The sequence below is a fragment of the Cydia splendana genome, chromosome Z, assembly GCF_910591565.1.
Source record: "Cydia splendana chromosome Z, ilCydSple1.2, whole genome shotgun sequence".
NCBI classification, from domain to species: domain Eukaryota; kingdom Metazoa; phylum Arthropoda; class Insecta; order Lepidoptera; family Tortricidae; genus Cydia; species Cydia splendana.
Window position 1 is genome coordinate 7,056,712 of NC_085987.1, and position 18,434 is coordinate 7,075,145.

General features: G+C 42.2%; 1 protein-coding gene across 1 annotated transcript in view; it reads left to right on the forward strand.

Moving 5' to 3' along the window:
- The window catches only part of LOC134804307 (probable E3 ubiquitin-protein ligase HERC2), a 106,849-nt gene that overhangs the window by 76,488 nt on the left and 11,927 nt on the right, over positions 1 to 18,434 (forward strand). Inside the window, exons 60-79 of the mRNA XM_063777318.1 lie at positions 1,475 to 1,593; positions 1,704 to 1,859; positions 2,404 to 2,632; positions 4,321 to 4,460; positions 5,086 to 5,238; positions 6,213 to 6,332; positions 6,543 to 6,678; positions 7,736 to 7,888; positions 8,263 to 8,430; positions 8,648 to 8,745; positions 8,953 to 9,109; positions 9,714 to 9,895; positions 10,879 to 11,168; positions 11,562 to 11,711; positions 11,836 to 12,056; positions 12,268 to 12,362; positions 13,501 to 13,607; positions 14,072 to 14,249; positions 14,916 to 15,039; positions 18,292 to 18,421. Coding sequence (XP_063633388.1) covers positions 1,475 to 1,593; positions 1,704 to 1,859; positions 2,404 to 2,632; positions 4,321 to 4,460; positions 5,086 to 5,238; positions 6,213 to 6,332; positions 6,543 to 6,678; positions 7,736 to 7,888; positions 8,263 to 8,430; positions 8,648 to 8,745; positions 8,953 to 9,109; positions 9,714 to 9,895; positions 10,879 to 11,168; positions 11,562 to 11,711; positions 11,836 to 12,056; positions 12,268 to 12,362; positions 13,501 to 13,607; positions 14,072 to 14,249; positions 14,916 to 15,039; positions 18,292 to 18,421 — 3,106 coding nt within the window. The remainder of the gene's footprint in view (positions 1 to 1,474; positions 1,594 to 1,703; positions 1,860 to 2,403; positions 2,633 to 4,320; positions 4,461 to 5,085; positions 5,239 to 6,212; positions 6,333 to 6,542; positions 6,679 to 7,735; positions 7,889 to 8,262; positions 8,431 to 8,647; positions 8,746 to 8,952; positions 9,110 to 9,713; positions 9,896 to 10,878; positions 11,169 to 11,561; positions 11,712 to 11,835; positions 12,057 to 12,267; positions 12,363 to 13,500; positions 13,608 to 14,071; positions 14,250 to 14,915; positions 15,040 to 18,291; positions 18,422 to 18,434) is intronic.

The window sequence follows — 18,434 nt, forward strand, 5'->3', positions numbered from 1 at the left end:
CTGAGCCGCACAACAGGCAGTCGAACTTTGACTATCGCTCAGAGCGCACGTTTCTGTTCTCGACGCTCTTAAAAGTTACATGTTTTCCAAAGTGTATATATTTTTTTTCTGGTATTTTCATAAAGTTTTATTGATGGAATCCAGTTACTCAGGGAAGAATTTATATATTTAAATCATTTGATATTATATTTTTGACGTTTATCATATATTTTCAGCCAGTTAAATATGACCTTTCACAAAATGTTGTTTTTTTTTCATAGATTTGGTTTTTCAAACGTCTTTTTGTTGTACTTCAGGGTGCGTCCCTGTAGTGTATTGTATATATTTGAATAGAATGCTTATTCCTCTTTATGTTGTTTACAAAATTAGCCGCAACTTCCGGACTTAGACGCTTTCAAAGAAAATTCCTTTTCGTTTAAATTGATTAAAAAAAATATTGTTTTTACAGGTAGGTAAACCTAGTGCTTCGGGGAGAAAAGTTCTCACTCGAAAATATATTTTAGAGTAAATACAAGAGCAAAATTTACCTGTTTTTAATTTTTTTTAATATTTTTTTTTATTGATAAAATATAATTGTCTTTAATATAAAATCACGTTTTATAATGTTTTATCCCATTTTGAACTAATATAAACCCTAAAATAATATTGGCCGCCTAAATCGGTCAAATCTACGTCTGTGCGTTGCAAGGGATGTACACGTGTTTGTTAAGGACCAATAGGGTATTTGACTGTATTTAAAATAAATTATTATACACAATGCATGAAATAAAGCACCAGAAGATGAATAGAGATACGTAGACAGCAGTTATATTGAGACACATTTTCTATTTAAAAACCCGTATAAAACTATAAAGAGTAGGTAATTTGATTCTGACGTCACATGTTAGTGTTTCATATAATTCCATAGTAGCTAAATCGTTTTGACAGTTCGAAAAAAGAAACTGATTGACTAGTAGTCAAATACCCTATACAATAACTTCATTTGTTTTCCTCGCGTGCAGTGATTCTATTGGTTCTTAAAAACACATCCCTCGCAACGCATCCCCGCACATATCTGGACGACCGCAGCCTAACCGCGTGATAATCCATTTTTTTGAAAATTTGTTTTTTGGTCAATTTTGTTGTCGAAAATATGATCGTTTACTCCTGGGGTCTTCATTTTGCTTAGATCGACTTGTCTTTACTCATAGACTAGGAATCCTCTAGACGGAGTTTAGAGCAATTATTTCATGAAACCGATGCTGCCAAAAATACGGGGGTACGGGGGACGAGGTGAGCGAGGTCCCGTGCCGTGATTGGTCCGTTCAAAGACACGGACGTCACACAAAGACACTTTGGACTCGAAGATGGAGTAAAACTACCGTATTTGTGGCAGAGGGGGTAGAGCTACTATGCTCAGTCTGGAGGATGTCTTGTCTGTGTCTTTACTAAAGACACTCTTTAGTGAGAACGGTTGAATGTTTCTCTGTTCTAGGACGCGGTGGGTCTGACGGTTGCGCGTTACCAATGAACATAGAGAGGCTGAACACGCTCGGTGTAGTCCAGGTGGAGTGCGGCGCTCAGTTCAGTCTCGCTTTGACTAGAGATGGAGAAGTAAGTACAGGGTATTCACGACGAAAAAAGTCGCTATGAGCTTTTATGAATATCGGGTTCGAATCCTGGTAAGGGTATTTATTTGCATTTATCATGTTTTTTTTACGCAGGTGTGGACGTGGGGCAAAGGCGATTACTTCCGGTTGGGGCACGGTTGTGACGTCCACGTACGAAGGCCAACTATTGTAGAAGCGCTGCGCGGGCAAAGGGTTGTTCATGTGGCCGTCGGTGCTTTACACTGCCTCGCCGTCACTGCCGACAACCAGGTTAGTCATTTAGCTTGCAGTCATTGTCAGGTGTGTGGAGGATTCCTTCCAAACGGGGTATGGCTGTGTGAGACTATTGCAGAAACGCTGAATGAGCAGAGGGTGGTGCATGTAGCCGTCGGTGCTCTACCGTTATCGCTGACAACTGTCATATTGTTGCTGAGTTAACCCCTCAGCAACAATATGACAGACAGAAAAACTACCTCGCTAAAATTATGAGCAGGTCAACTTATTGTGGAACAAGCGCTATATTACATGATACGCATGCAGAATTGCAGATGAATTAATTTATTACAAAACACCACTATAATCAAGGCGCACGAGTATTATCTCTATTTTTATTAATTTCTTATTTGTATTGTCGTTAGCTTTTCGTAAATGTCTTGTCCCGCACATACGTGTATGTATCTATTATATATCAATTTGCGTGGGGTACTTTAATAATATGCCTGGAACGGGGATAAGGCTACTATTTCCAGTTGAGGTACGGCTATAGACAATGCATTTGGCGTGGTGTATAAAAAATTATCGTTTCGTATTGCAGGTGTGGGCGTGGGGCGACAACGACCACGGGCAGCAGGGCAACGGCACGACATGCGTGAACCGGCGGCCGGCGCTCGTGGCCGGCGTGGAGGGCGTGCAGCGCGCCGCCGCCGGCTCAAGCCACTCGGCGGCGTGGTCGCTGCGGCCGCCCGTCACCGACCAGCGCGCGCCCGTGCAGGAGCCGCTCGTGTTCCCGGTGCTGAGGGACCCGCTGGGCGCCACCGCGCTAGGTCAGTACACCGACCGTACTAGACCGTACGTGCGTCCGTCCCTAATACGCCCTGGACAAAGGGGGAGAAGAAAAATATAATGTTTTTTACTCTTATTTATTTAATAAGAGATAACTTTGTCACTAGGGAATAGTTATTTGTTTTACAAGGGGGCAAAGTTGTTGTTTAACCGCTCGTGCTACTATTGATACCCGAGCAAGCGAAAGATTCCAAAATTGAACCAAGAGCGTAGCGAGTGGTTCGAAAAATGGAATCTTGAGCGTTGCGAGGGTTTCAAAGCACGAGAGTTAAACAAAATTTGCCCCCGAGTGAAACACAAAATTTTTCACCACACCAGCCCGAAGCAAATATTAAATGTAAAATATCAAACCAAATCAAATTCAAATGAATGTTATTAAATATTTATCATCCAAAATCATCATTTAAAAGTCAATTCTACCAGCAAACTTAAGAAAAGAACTCAAAATTTGCATTTGATTACATGATTACTTTTCCTCACATGTAGTGATGGGTCAAATCGAAAAATTTCAAACCGAATAAGTCGAATTCGATTGAAACCCAAATCGATTTGCAAACCGATTTGGCAAATCGATTTAACTTCTATTGTTTTTAAGTATCAATAGTTCAAATCAAACCGCTCCGTAGTCACTTGGCTTTGAGTCGAGGAAATCGATTTGTCAATTTTGCGGTTTGTTCGACCATTAGAATCCTTAGACTAACACAACAGTAAAAACTGACTTAAAAACTTTTGTATTATATTTTTACTTTCCGTTGCGCGGTAGATCACAATTTCATTCAATGCTAAAACTAAAACGGGAAAGCAGTATACGAGCAAACAGGAAAGAGTGTGCGGTCTCGTGCGATTCCGTGAGTCATTGTGTGTTGCGTGTGTCAGTTCGCAAATCGACGCGGCGCAAAACTGCCAAACCGATCCAAGTATACCGCCAATCGATCTCTTTAAGCCCATGCGAATTGGAGCCTTAACTACTCAAATAATAAGTTTCATTTTGCTTTATCTGTAGATACCAAGTTTCGACTTGACTCGACTCAATAATGGCGGCAATGTGCATGGCAATATTTTTCTTCGTGATTTGAAGTCGAGTCGCGTACATCTTATTCCTCAATATGTCAAACGAAAGTGACGCAGCAACAAATCGAAAAGAGTCACATGTGAATGACTGATAGCAAAGTGCAACTTTGCTATCCGTTTTTGAAGTGCATAGTAAGCCTTTCCGAGCTGGTGTGGTGAAAAATTATAAAGATACGGCGAGGAATCCCGAACAAAGTGAAGATACAATATAATTCGGAGAATTCAGAATAGTGAGAGATTCAAGTGCTCAAGCCCAAAATGAAAACATACTACTTCTCAAACCTTGTGATACATACTACTTCTCAAACCATGGAGGGAAATGAAATACCACTATGATAAGTGATTACCACCAAAGTCGACACCACTATAAACACCAGTTATATTTTCTTTTACCTTTAGAATACAACACTATAACCCCTTTTTAAAGGCCACGCCTGTACGGCCGCCGGTTAAGCCGGTGCCTCATCGTGAACATTGTAGCATTGTAATGCACGTAGGTTCATATTGGGCTGTAGGGCTTGTAAACGTGTGCGTCCGTTAACGTCTTAAACAGTTAAAGGGTTAAATATCAAATAAATAAGTATTTACACCTTCACAGGTCTATATTCTGAAGAGACCATGGTAGAAGAACGGCAGGAGCCGATACCATCGTTAGCCGCGGCTGCTTTGGCGCTCGAACCACCAGTAGCTGTTCAGCACGCACTGTCGCTTATTTTACTGGGACTTCATATTACCCAGGTACATGAGATCTATTTATAATGATACTAATGATGGTACTCCATCTGTCCAATATCTTGGTCCAATGTGTATTTACGTCTCACATTTTGCTTAATGAGAGTGTGAGACGCAATGCACATTGGACAAAGAAATTGGACCCTAAGTTTAGTCTAGTCCATTCAGTCAATCATTATCAATTAATGGTACTTAAGGGAGTTAGTTACTTAGCTCCTGGCAATCGGGACTACATGCTCATTACATAATACATATATATGTACTATTCAGCATTCCCAGTCCTAGCGTTGTCCCGACTATTTTACTCGCATGATTTCCCAACCTAGAACTATGGCCGTACCGCGAGTTGGCACTTGACGTTTCCGTTAGCGATTTCGTAATTTCGATCGCACGGATGTGTAGGTGCGACAGAGAGAGAATTCGATCGAGTTCACGCAGTCGCTTAATATATTTTTTTAATTACAACCTTGGTAGCTGTGCTAGGCCTAATTGGAAATTTTTGGATTAGTCCAGCTTACTCACGATTTCTTCTTTACCGAAAAGCTACTGTTAATATCAATCGATATTTCGTACATCCGGTTTGGAAGCCCGCAGCAAGACTAATAACATCTACATATGTCTGTGTTACTAGGCCCGAAGCTTGCTAGTGGAGGCTCTCCGCGCCCACGAAGCGTGCGCGACCGGCGCGCCCGTGGTCGCCGGGGTGGACGTCGAGGACGAGGACGCGGACGCCGACGCTCGCACGGGAGGGGGCGAGGCGCCCGCTGACCGCACCACTTTACAGGTAAGGTTATACTTATTAACGTATAGTGAACTTTATCGAAATGGACGAAGGTTGATATTGGGTTGTAGCCGCGCGCGTCAGTTGACGTCATTGGCGGTCAAGGGGTTATACAACGCTCACGTTAGACAGATGGGTAAATCTCAGCAACTAGAATTAGCAGGTATGATATGAAGATGGCTCCGATTCGCAGATGTGAAAGTTACAGAAAATTAGGAACAACCATTGAATTTTTTTGAGGAAATGAGAAGAAAGGAAGTCGGAAAATTATCATGACTATCTCAAAACTATACGAAGACCAAAGCATACGATCTTAAGTTGGACTACATAAAACTACTTACAGCCTCGCAAAAAAGAGTAAAAATTAAAAACCGGGCAAGTGCGAGTCGGACTCGCGCACGAAGGGTTCCGTACCATAATGCAAAAAAAAAAAACAAAAAAAAAGCAAAACAAAAACGGTCACCCAACCAAATACTGACCACTCCCGACGTTGCTTAACTTTGGTCAAAAATCACGTTTGTTGTATGGGAGCCCCATTTAAATCTTTATTTTATTCTGTTTTTAGTATTTGTTGTTATAGCGGCAACAGAAATACATCATCTGTGAAAATTTCAACTGTCTAGCTATCACGGTTCGTGAGATACAGCCTGGTGACAGACGGACAGACGGACGGACGGACGGACGGACGGACGGACGGACGGACAGCGAAGTCTTAGTAATAGGGTCCCGTTTTACCCTTTGGGTACGGAACCCTAAAAAGTGGCACACTGTAGTGTCGTCCCTTTCAAATCAATTTATATAAGAGAACGGGACGACACTACAGTGTTGCCACTTTTTAATTTCTACTCTTTTTTGCCAGGCTGTATGTTGCTAAGGAGCTGAAAGAATAAAGCTACTTCTCAATAACAACGCTACGATAGACGAAATGCAAATTATGTTATTCATGTCCTGCTAATATTTCCGACTTGTCGTTACAGAGCGGTGCGAGCAGTCCGCTAAGCGGGTCGATATCATCTCGACACTCCGCCGTGATGTCGTCGAGCGCGGTCTCCGTCGCCGCCGCCACTATGACGGTGCAGCAAGCGGAGGCGCCCAAGGTTAGACCACTTCCCACAGATAAAAATGTTAAGCTGTGTTTTCTATAGAGACCATTCGCATTAGAGGGTCCGTCACCTTGTGACCTAAGTCAGAAACTTAAACTTTACATTATCACTGTGTGCGAGTCGCTCTATACTCGTATACAATCTTATGTCTAATTTGATGTTCTTCCTTCTTAAGCTTATGTAAAAAGACGGTGGTTATTTCAGATGGCACTGGACGATTTCACATCGCAACTGGGCGAAACCGACGCGCGGGCGCTCGTCGACCTGCTCAAGCTAGCTTCTGCCGGTCGAATACCGGACGCCAATAACGCTGTCAAAACCATCACTGATGTGCTTATGGGTGTGTAATGATTATACTTATTGTACAAACAGCAACACTATTAGCTGTCCATCGGTGGACATTATGCCCTTTGTAATAAGGTTTACGAACTGCCAGTTAATAGTGTAGGCGATGGTACAATGTGTTTACGATGTGTTGTAGATAGCACTGGACGATTTCAAGTCAAAGCTGGGCGCGACCTTTTGAAGATTAATTTTATGTATTTCCATTTCTTGAAAATTTCATACATGACCTTTGGATCAACAATATAACTAGCTACTTCTGCTAAGAGACGGCTACTAAGCACCTTTAGGTGCGAAACCATTGGTGAATGGTCGCTTCACCCACACATAGATACCTTCGAGCAACACCGGCTTCCGACACATCGGAAGGGCGGGGTCCAAGCGATATCTTACCGTACAAATCTTTCTGCCATTTTTTGCGGGGGGAAAGGTGCACAGTCGCACTTCTCACACACTTACATACAAAATCCAATCTGTAATGACGACACAAAAACATAGAAAATGACACACGTCAAAGACAAATCTTGCAAACCTCGATCTCTTTTTGTGTACGGACGAGTCACAAGTGTCACAACACGCACACTAACACATTTTCGTCGAAGTATTTTATTGTATTCTGACAGATGAGAAGTCGGATTGGTCGCTCGACCGATCCGCAATTTGTACTGGGCGAGCAAAATCGATAAATCCAACAATTACATGAGACTAAAATATAATAATTGTGTTTAAATGTAATTAAACGTATGATATGTAAAAAAAATATTACATGTGAAATGTAACACCTTCTTTTTGTAAATTTGATGTCTCCGACCTCTTTTTACGACAAAAAACCGAGCAATTAGGCATTTTTTCTCCTGCTGTGTTCACGCGCGCGTCTGGACTCGGTCTAGTGAAAAATCCGAGCGCAACTAGTTTTATTACCCGCGCTAAATCAGTTGATCTTGTACCTAGGCAGAGGGGAAAAAGTGCGAATGCCACCTCCCTTCCGTGTTGCTCGAAGATAGATACACTACTGGCCGTATACATAAAATTAATCAATATCATTGTGTGTTCAGCTCTCTGCGCGCACAAGCCAGCCGTAGCCGACATGGTGATAGAGGTGTGCGTGTGTGAGCTGGAGGAGGCGTGCGCGGGCCCGCAGAAGCAGCTGCCGCGCGCCGTCACCGTGGAGAGCCCGCACCCGTACCCCGACGACACGGATATATCAGGTGACTTTGCTGTTGCTGAAGCAATAGAAACAACAATGAACTGTCTATCTATTACTGTTTTTGAGATGACCAGCTGTCATATAGACCTGCGGACGCATAGCCTATCAGCGAGGACTTAGTTATTGGGTTTCTTTGGATATAGGATATAATTATCATTAGTGCTCGCCTTATAGCACTAGCTTGTCACGCACTGAACGAAGCGATTTCGGCTGACAAACATTCTTATTAACAATGCTACAAAACTTATGCTAATGCTAGGTAAAAACCGCCTTTTCTAATGACAATTTGGTTTATTAGAATATACTTGTCATATGTGTGCTCTGATTTTATGTAAATTACGTGGAAGTGCTGACATTATACTATTTATGTACCAGGCGTGGTGAAGATACCGGGAGCTATATCGCTCCGAGTGATGTTCGAGCAAGGCTGCTCCACGGAAAGACGGAACGACCCGCTGACGATCTCGGACGCGGCCGGGCGAGTCATAGCCACCCGTTCCGGACGGGATCCCTCCGATTGGGAGGACGAGATCATAGTACCGGGTGAGTTAGATATTTATTTTGTGTAGCTGTTGGAACACACTCGCGTTAGAGTATATCTGATACGCTAGTAGAAGTAAGGAAATTTATTTAACTAGACTATTTGAGTTTTTTTAGCTTGATTATACTCCGGCGTGTAGCGTTTAATATATAATCTTAATTAATTAAATGATATTTTTACTGCAGCGGTTTAAATGTGATGTAATGTTATATTTTGCAGGTGACGAATTGAGGTGGCGGTTCAAAAGCGACGGCTCCGTAAACGGATGGGGTTGGAGGTTCTCCGCTTGCCCGACGATACCAAAAATAGCTCTATATGTAAGTATCTCATTTATATACATATACATTGATTAGATTAGCTTGGCAAGTACTTTTAAATATTTAAAGCCTTCTGAAGGCTGTGGAACTAAAATTACGTCAAATGTTTTCGTTTGAAATGCTGATTTTAATTAAACCGACATCTTAACTAAATGATAACTTCCATGTTCAGTGTCACTTGTCAATTTCATACTAAATTTGTTACAGGAAACCGGTTCGGACCGGTTTGTGCTCTCCCGACCGTCGGTGGAGCTTGCGTGGCGGCTGCTCGATGGGCCGCTGCTCGCGACCATCTCCAACGACCACCAGATGGCGCCGCGCCTAGCCGAGGCGCTAGCCACTTGTGCTCAGATGCCCACTCTATGTACGTATACTATCTAAAATGGTTCGGATCGTGCTAAAGAACTTTCAGTGTTACATTTATGTATTTCACAATCTAAACCGGTACAGACCGATTCGAACAATAGTTATTTGTACAACAAGAGATCAAAGTTTGATATTTCTTCGAGTGCTTATTTTGAGTCCCGTGCAAGCGAAAGATTCTATAATAGATTCACGAGCGTAGCGAGTGAATCTAATTTAGAATCTTGAGCGTAGTAAGGGATTCAAAAGCGCACGAGATGTAAATAACTTTGATCTCGTGTAGTACACAAAATTTTTCACCCTAAGCAGTGAGAACATACCTAGAGGGACAGAGATAATAGAACCCAAGTATATCGAAATTGTATTAGACCCCGCATGTTGAAATGACATTTGACTATAAAGGTCATTTGAATGTCATTTTGTCTCAGTGAGCAAAATCGCATTTTGCTCACTGAGTGAGAGACACCCAGTGAGCAAAATGCGATTTTGCTCACTGAGTGAGACAAAATGACTCAGTGAGCAAAATCGCATTTTGCTCACTGTTTTTAAGAAGCAAAGTACCCTTGTTCGTGCTGCTGAGGTGAAAATGATATTTTTCTATACAGCGTGGCGTGCTCGAGTGTGGTGCGTGCGCCGCCTGCGCGGCGTGATCTGCGCCAACAACGAGCCTGTAGGCGCAATGCCGCCGGCCCTCAAAGACCTACCCAGTCTACTCTTCGAACAGTACGACTTTGAAGAGACCGCTGTGCATTTGGGGGCGCATTTGCTGCACACGCAATACTTGAAGGTGGGGTTTTGCAAAATACAAAGCTCCTAGTTTTAACCGCGTCCATAGGTGCTTAATATCCACTGGCCCTAAACTGCATCTGAGCTTAGGGGTCATCCATTAATTATGTCACACGAATTTCAAGGTTTTTTGACACCTCCCCCCCTCCTTGTCACACTTGGTCACATTTGGCAAACCCCTCCCGGGGTGTGACGTCTCATTTTTTCAACGAAATCGGCAAAATTAATTAAGTATTATTAATTTTTTGTCAAAATATTAGTTTTATAACCCAAAACTGATTATGAAAAAAATTAAACTAATAAAAACGATTATCGTTCCAAAAACTTGTTTTTGTACTGTACAGTAAATAAAATTATTAAAATAAAATTTTGGTTACTGATGAAGTTAAAGTGACGTCACAAAGTTTGTGACTCCCCTCTCCCCCTTGTCACAACATGTCACATTTTCTTGACCCCCTCCCCTAAACGTGTGATGTAATTAATGGATGACCCCTTACTTTCCAAAAGTCAAGTTTCCAGTTTTGAAAAGAGGGCCATTTACAAGATTATTGTCAAACCTCACAACCCCATAACTCGAAATATTTACTTTTAAGACGAATAAGAAATACAAACCCTTTTGAAGCCGAAACCCTTCATTTGTTAACTTTTTGGCGTTTCCCTTGTGTTTCGTACTTTCTAGGTTCTACTGTAGTTATATTGGAACTATTCTCACCGCCAGTGTATCAGTTGCATGAGCCAGCTTGTTACACTGTTTTGCGTTTAGAAACGCGAAAGGGCGATTCCTTAAGCGTCATTGTACTTCCTAGACTGAATTTTAACACATTCACTACCAACGTTTTCATAGCGCTACGCTCGTAGCCGATCCCAGCGTTTTCTCGCTTTGTAGAGGTAAGCAACTACAAGCAGAGAACCCGTCGATTGGGTTCCGGGCACTCAATGTGTTAAGGATGAACGGTTTTATACAAAAAGGTTTCCTGTCCCCAGGAACTCGCATTGCTCGCCTGCGGCCTACGTCTCGACTCTCGCGTCTGTCACGGCTCCGACGCGGCGCGCTGGGCTTGGTTCAAGCGATACTGCCTCTGCGTACGGACCGCCGACGCCCTTATCAAACGAACACCCCTCCCAATGCCATTCCTAGCCGAAGTCAGGAAACGATTAGCTGATCTAGGCGTCTATAACCCGGAAGAGGGGAGCATAGACCACTATTACCCGTGGGAAGACGACGTCAAGTTAAGCAGGATGAGAGATGACCAGCTTACAACATGGGTAGCGAGGTAAGGGCCGATCAACTCTAGCTTAGGCAGAATTCACAAGAGCGCTAAAGTGCTGTTTCTAAGAGAAATGCATATCATAGTAACAAAGATATCCGAATGTATCACTTTTTTTTTCAACTCTAGCTGTAAAGTTACCAGTTACTTATGTAACCAAAACCAGGAAATGCAGAAAGATTGTGAGGATAGCAGAGTGATTGTGAATTTTGTACCGAGGTAAGAGTAAATATTTCGCTTTACCTTGGACCGCAATCGACCTCGACCTCTAAGGGCCTGTTGTACCACACTTCACGGACTGATCAACTTCACTCATCAGTGAACTATGAAACTTCCTATACAATAAAATAAAATACGGTTTGGTGCAACTGACCCTAACTCGTCTCCATCTTGTTTCAGAAAAGGCACTGAATCCGGAGAGCCGAGTCCCCGGGCCATCCACCACACAAAACCCGAGCCAAGCACCTCCACACCATTATACTACCCTTGGGAAGACAACACCAAGTTCACGCGGCAGCACGACGAACAGCTGTTACATTGGGTTAACAAGTAAGTTTTCCCTTGGATGACTGTTAACTAGTAGGTACACTGCCGGGCAGGTCAACAGTACCAGAGAGCTTACTGAGTGTAAACATGAATTCCTAAAGTAAAGTATAACCCCAATTATTTCCAGGCGGCCCGAAGACTGGACCGGCTGGTGGGTGGGTAACCCCCGCGGCTGCGTGGTCTACGGTTGGGGCCACAACCACCGCGGGCAGTTAGGCGGCGTCGACGGTGCTAAAGTGCGCGGACCCAGCGCGTGCCACGCACTAGCTCAGCTCAATCCCGTGCAGCTGGTGGGAGGAGAACAGACGCTGTTCGCTGTCACACCCGACGGGAAGGTTTATGCCACTGGTAAGGGAATGTTGACTGGTCTTCTTGAGCTATAGGGAATAAAATGAGCAACAAGTACTGGTAGGATGCTAAGGAATTTCGTGCAACGGCGGAAGCTATGAAAATTCAAAGAAATGCTGGGTCAATTATGTAATTTGACAAATCTGATACAATTCCTTTTAATTAATTCTTTCGAGAGACTTTGAATTTCTATTGTATTCGTATATTTCAGGTTACGGCGCGGGTGGCCGTTTAGGTATCGGCGGAATAGACTCCGTATCGACGCCGACGCTGTTGGCGTCCATTCAGCACGTATTCATAACAAAGGTAAGCCTTTTGCGCTTCAAATACATTTTAATTGTAATACTTACAGATACATGATAAACATCCGCAGTTGGTCTCCTTAGTATGACATGAAATATTGGTGCCCTATTGATATTCCGAGATATAGAGCATATAGAGAGCGTGCATGATCTGCATACGTCGTTATCGCGGGAGCAAAAACAAGCCTGTCAAAGAACACATGTAACAGAACGTCTGTTTTGTAAAATGGAATATACTGCCTACACATTTAAACCTCTAAGATGGTCTTCATAAAGTTTTCGCTGGAAAAGGTCAATTAATTTCGTATTTCACTTTGTAAACGTATACCTATAAGTCAACATGTCAACTTGATAAATAAGTCACCAATGTATTTGATTATTTATATCAGTATTTACTTCTGAAAGTATTTTATGTGATTTTAGTAATAGGTGACCAACATTTTTATCAAAAGTCGATTCTGCTACATTTTGAACCCATAGGTACATACTCGTATAAACGTTACTCGTAGGAATGTCACTTCTGTTATTATTTATTTGTCATAATCTTTCACTACTGTCAAATCGTTGTTACTCCCGCGATAACGAAACGGAGTGGTCATTAACAGGCGTTCCCCTCTGTCGAAAATAGGCGGCCAATGGTCAACCACATGTCAACCACATGTATGTACTGACGTTTATCTGACATGACGTACCTATACATTTGATGTGCCCCTCCCCCGCAAAAAACGGCAGACTATTTTGTACCGAAAATTATAGACATGGCGTCTCCGTTGGTTATATCCTCTAAGACGACGTATGATGATCTGTAAGGTGCAGCAAAGAGTATGAGTATGAGAGTATGTTTATTGGCGCAAAATGTAAGTGTCACGCTTAAGTTTCTAATTTACGCCACAAGATGGCAGAACCTACAACGGGCAAGGTGCTTGAACTGTAAGGCCTGCTTTAGCGTGAAGTGTTATTTATTCATCCATGTCAGGTCTAAGTTTCAGTTTCCGAATTAGGCCACAAGATGGCAGATCCTCAACGCGCACGGTTCCTATGGCGATTTTAGATTTTTCTATGTTGGCGGTAGGCTTTCTGAAATTTCCTAAGAGCCTATTGTAACTTAGGACCCTATTGTAATGTTGGTGAACATATTTCAGGTGGCCTGCAACTCGGGCGGCAAGCATTGCCTGGCTCTTTCCTCTGAGGGAGACGTGTACAGCTGGGGTGAAGGCGACGACGGAAAACTAGGACATGGAAATAGAGTGTACGTTTATTTCTTTAAAGTTTATAGTCGGATGATGAAAGATAAGGGGTTAGCCCTTATTTTATGATAAGAAAGCGGATGAGGCGAAAGATGTGTATTAAGATCGGAGGAAATTGAACGATTTTTTTAATGCTAAGCACTCGTCTAACGATACGTTTGTCCCATTTGACTACCCACTTCAAATTAGCACACTAGAATCGGACCAAACTAACTCTGCGCAGAATTTGCATTGACAAAGTGTAATAGTATGACGTTTATAAACACAATTACACATTTTGTTCAGTCAAAGTCGGTATAGAGTTAGATTAAACTAACCTGCTGTTAAATTTCACCCTTTTCTAACAAATACTAATGCCATAAAGACGGATAGGGACAAACGTATAACGCTATGAGTGTGAACTCAGAAATTAACAGAAGGTTCATTTGTCTCTTTTAAAACCATTGATTCAAACCTCATTCTACAGGAGCTACGACCGCCCGCGCCTAATCCCATCTCTCTCTGGCATGGAGGTAGTCCAGATTGCCTGTGGCGGGGCTCACTCAGCTTGCCTGACGGCGCGAGGACGTATATACACGTGGGGCAAAGGGCGCTACGGACGGCTCGGACACGGTGACTCGGAAGATCAACTCGTTCCGAAAATGGTAAGTGCTACTACTTTACAAGAGCTAAATACAAAACGTCCTTATCTGCGGCGGTATCGAGGTAGCGTTTTTATCACCTGTCATGTGATGCGTCACTTTCGCACTTACATACTTGTTAGAACGTGATAGGCATAGTAACAGGTGATAAAGAGGCGACCATGTTAGCACTGCTGCCTGCTGGTCCGCGGGATATGCAGCGTTACATTGGCTCCAAGGATTTTTGCAGAAGAGATTTGAGCAGCGTGCATTGAGATCGCTCGCATGCGTTTGCATATGTTTATCATGGATGCCTTGCCGTGCGCTCCGCTAGTGGTCGCCTCGGTCGAGCGTCCACTCACTTTGAACACTTAAAGTGGGCCCATATCATTGCTATATGCGAAGTGCGTAGTTTAGTTCCCCGAAACCCACAATCGTGCTATTTCTTGGGCTAAAAATTTCATACTACTGTATTATTATTTGGAGCCTGTCGTGTCCCACTGCTGGGCAAAGGCCTCCCCTCCCCCCAATATCTCCACTGATCTCTATCCAGTGCTTTGTCTGGCCAGTCCTTCAAGAAGGAGTACAGTCCATCCTGCCATCAACGGCGGGGCCTACCAGATCCCCGATTTAACTTGAGGCTCATCATGTATAAGGCATCTATAAAGTTTATAAACCACCTGATTTCAGGTGGAGTTCCTGGCGTCGTACCGTGTGATAGACGTGGCGTGCGGCTCGGGCGACGCGCAGACGCTCTGCATCACCGACGACGATAACGTGTGGTCGTGGGGCGACGGCGACTACGGCAAATTAGGTATAGTGCCCAAGTAACACAAAAGTAGCTGAATATTGTTTGAATAATAGAGCATGCCGTACTGTAAGCTGAATAAGGAAGCTGTATATCGTCGGTAACAGCGCTGTTACATACGTCATAGAGAAGGTTTGGGCACAAAGTGGGCAGTGGTGGGCAGCTTACAACTGAATAACAGTAATGTAATAGCTGTATAAGTGTGTGCCCACACACTGAATCGCTAAATAACACTTGTATAGAGCCTGTCAAAAGCTTCTATACCGCTTTTAAACCAAAGTTATCCAGCTTTGTACACAATGCATCAGTTATAGCTTTTGGTTCCAAAGTGCATTTTTACAGAAAATATATTCAGATATTTGTGTTAAATCAATGATTTGTCTTCCATTTTAATTTGTGAACTCGTGTCAAAGTGTAGTTTCTGAAGTGAATACCTACTTACAAAATAAGGAGGACATCACCCATATATTTATTTGATGTTTACATAACTTCAATTTCATTGCGCATGCGACTTTACTGTTAATATATATATACATTTTATTTTAAATTTTAAAGCGCCGCGTAAATAATGCACTGTTTAAAAAGTAAACATAGAAAATTTACTACTCCACTTTTAAATTTGTATTTTTTTGCGGTGTTTAGATATTTTAGTGGTAGAAAATGTACTTTAACAAGTTATGCTACGATGAAACTAGTTTTATAAATGAATAAAAATGGGTTTTTCAGTTCCTTTTCAATTCCTATATAATTGTAGAGGTTAGAATATGAGCAACCGTAATGGCGTCCGACTGTGCTGAATATAAGCTGCTGCCACAGCTATTATTGTGCTAAATTTCTAAATAAGCATTTACATTATTCGCGTTACTAAGCTACATGTTAGATAATAATGGTTTTAGAACAACAAGTTTTAAATAACATCAGTATTATAGTAATTGTTTTCTCAATCTTAAAGCCTATTAGGGTTCTATACACAAATAGTAAAAACCACATAGATCCTCACTAGTTTGATGAGAAACATTATAGGTATGTAACACGGGCAATATTCAATCCTACTTCCTACTAATATTATAAACGCTACTTCGATCTCGAAAATGCGAGTTAACGGTAACGATTTTAGCAGCATGGAATGTGAAAATTAATTTAGCATTTTCTTGCAATAAAAAAAGTGGGTAGAATTGAAAAGCACCGTTCGATGACTTCGATCGCGAGACCGCCAAAAGACTAATAGTAGCGATCTCTGCTATATCACACTATTTAATCGACCGAGCTTTGGATCGGAATGTTAAAGTACCATGCTGCAAAAATATTTGCGGACCATCGGTCAGACGGTCGACGAAACAATGACATGGCGGCGGCGAGCAGCGGGAAGCGAGCAATGGTTGGCCGGGAGGAAGCGGAACTACGTCACGGCGTGGGGCGGAGCGACTACATAGACGCTAGCGGCATCTATCGGTCAACGATCGCGTTGCTCTCTCAATGAAGATATCCGACGTGGAACGGAACACATAATAACCAATCGAAAAGAATTATTAAGAAAACTAAACCTAGATTTTTTTAATAATGATTGGATTAAAGAATAAACACGCAAGATGCGTTCAAAATAAAATAAAAACACGCTCAAGCTCAAGGCAATCAGGCTCAAGTAGCACCTTTGACCGTGCATAAAGCTACGGAACCCTCTCCACCGCGCACTTGTTGATACTAAGCAGTAGTTTGAATAGCGCTTCTCATTGCGTTAATTTTGCAGCTTTTAGCAAGAAAAGATAGTATATGTGTACTAAAATCACTGCAATTTAAGTATAAGTGTTGTTTTAGTATTTATTATTCAGACGTTATGTCTATAAAAGCCATAATTAACCCATATATGCAGCTACTGAATAACAAATAAGATGTGGATTTCATTACAGCTTCCAGTAATAGCGTCCACCTTTATTCAAAAACTAGCATTAAAACAGAAACTGCAACCGCTTTTATACAGTTGAAAGTCTCCACCGACGCTTCTTTTCAGCATTTAGTAGCCACTATCACATTTTTCTTAATATTGTCTGCTTAATATCTCACAACACAGAATATATACAGCTAATTGCTGCTAATGCTGCTATTATGCAGCTTTTAGTAACCACAAATGCTTTAAGCTGAATAATGTCTGACTTACTGTGTAAGAAATAAGTATTATTCAGCTTTAATATGCAAAACCATGCAAAATTTATTCAGCATTGATTGAGGTATAGACCCCACTAGGCCCACATATTTTCTTATTCCGAATTTAGTAATTTCCACCGCTTACACACAAAATTTATGCAATCTTAATTTGAATAAGATGATAATTTTACTTTATTATCCTGCTTGTGTGTTACTTGGGTGATGTATTTCCTGTACCTACTCAAGAGTAGCCTGTAATTGTACATTGTAAACATTTTTTTACCTATAAAATGTAAAAATGGGGATAAATGCCGAAGCGCTAATTGAACCTGAATGCCATGGACTTAATATTTTGAAGATAATTCAGTTTTACAATTACGGTTTTAGATTCTACGTTTAGGGTACTTTTATTTGGTGGGTTTAACAAATTAGTCATTACGGTGAGTATTCCACCTGTCTAATCTCAGTCTCTCTGTCTGTTCTGTCTGTCTTTAGTCTAGTTTCCCCTCTGGGTTGGAAGGTCAGATGGTAGTCGCTTTCGTAAAAACTAGTGCTTACGTCAAGTCATGGGATTAGTTGTCAAGCGGACCCCAGGCTCCCATGAGCCGTGGCAAAATGTCGGGATAACGCGAGGGAGAAGAAGGAGAGATTCCACCTGTCCATTTTCTTTGTCAGATGTCATTGCGTCTCACTCTCTCATTAAGCAAAATGCGAGACTCAATACACATTGGACAAAGAAATTGGGTAGGTGGTAGTGGCGGCGCGTCAAGCATATCCATAGGCAAGCCGGGGCTAATTTGGTTTACATATTTCCTTTACAACTCTGCTCAAACGTCCAAAAACAGGCAAGCCGGTGGGAGTCGACTTTTATGGACGCACCGCCACAGTTATTAACCTTTTGAGCGCCATAGAATTTGTCATCGAGCGTGCTCGTGTCGCCGGGGGGCACGAAGTTATACGAAGTTTTGTCTCATTTATCAGACCGCGGCGAAATGAGCCCGATTTTGTTTGTCTTGTATATCAGACTACGGCGGTCAAAAGGTTAAAGCAATAAAAGTGATTATGACGTGGTCAAATATTATAATTATATGTATAATTTAATGTTATCTGCGACAGGGCGAGGAGGCTCAGAGGGTTGCAAACAACCAATGAAGATCGAATGCTTGAAAGGGCTGAGGGTCATAAAGGTCGAGTGCGGCTCCCAATTCTCCGTTGCACTCTGCCAGTGCGGCAGCGTTTACACATGGTAAGCAAATTAG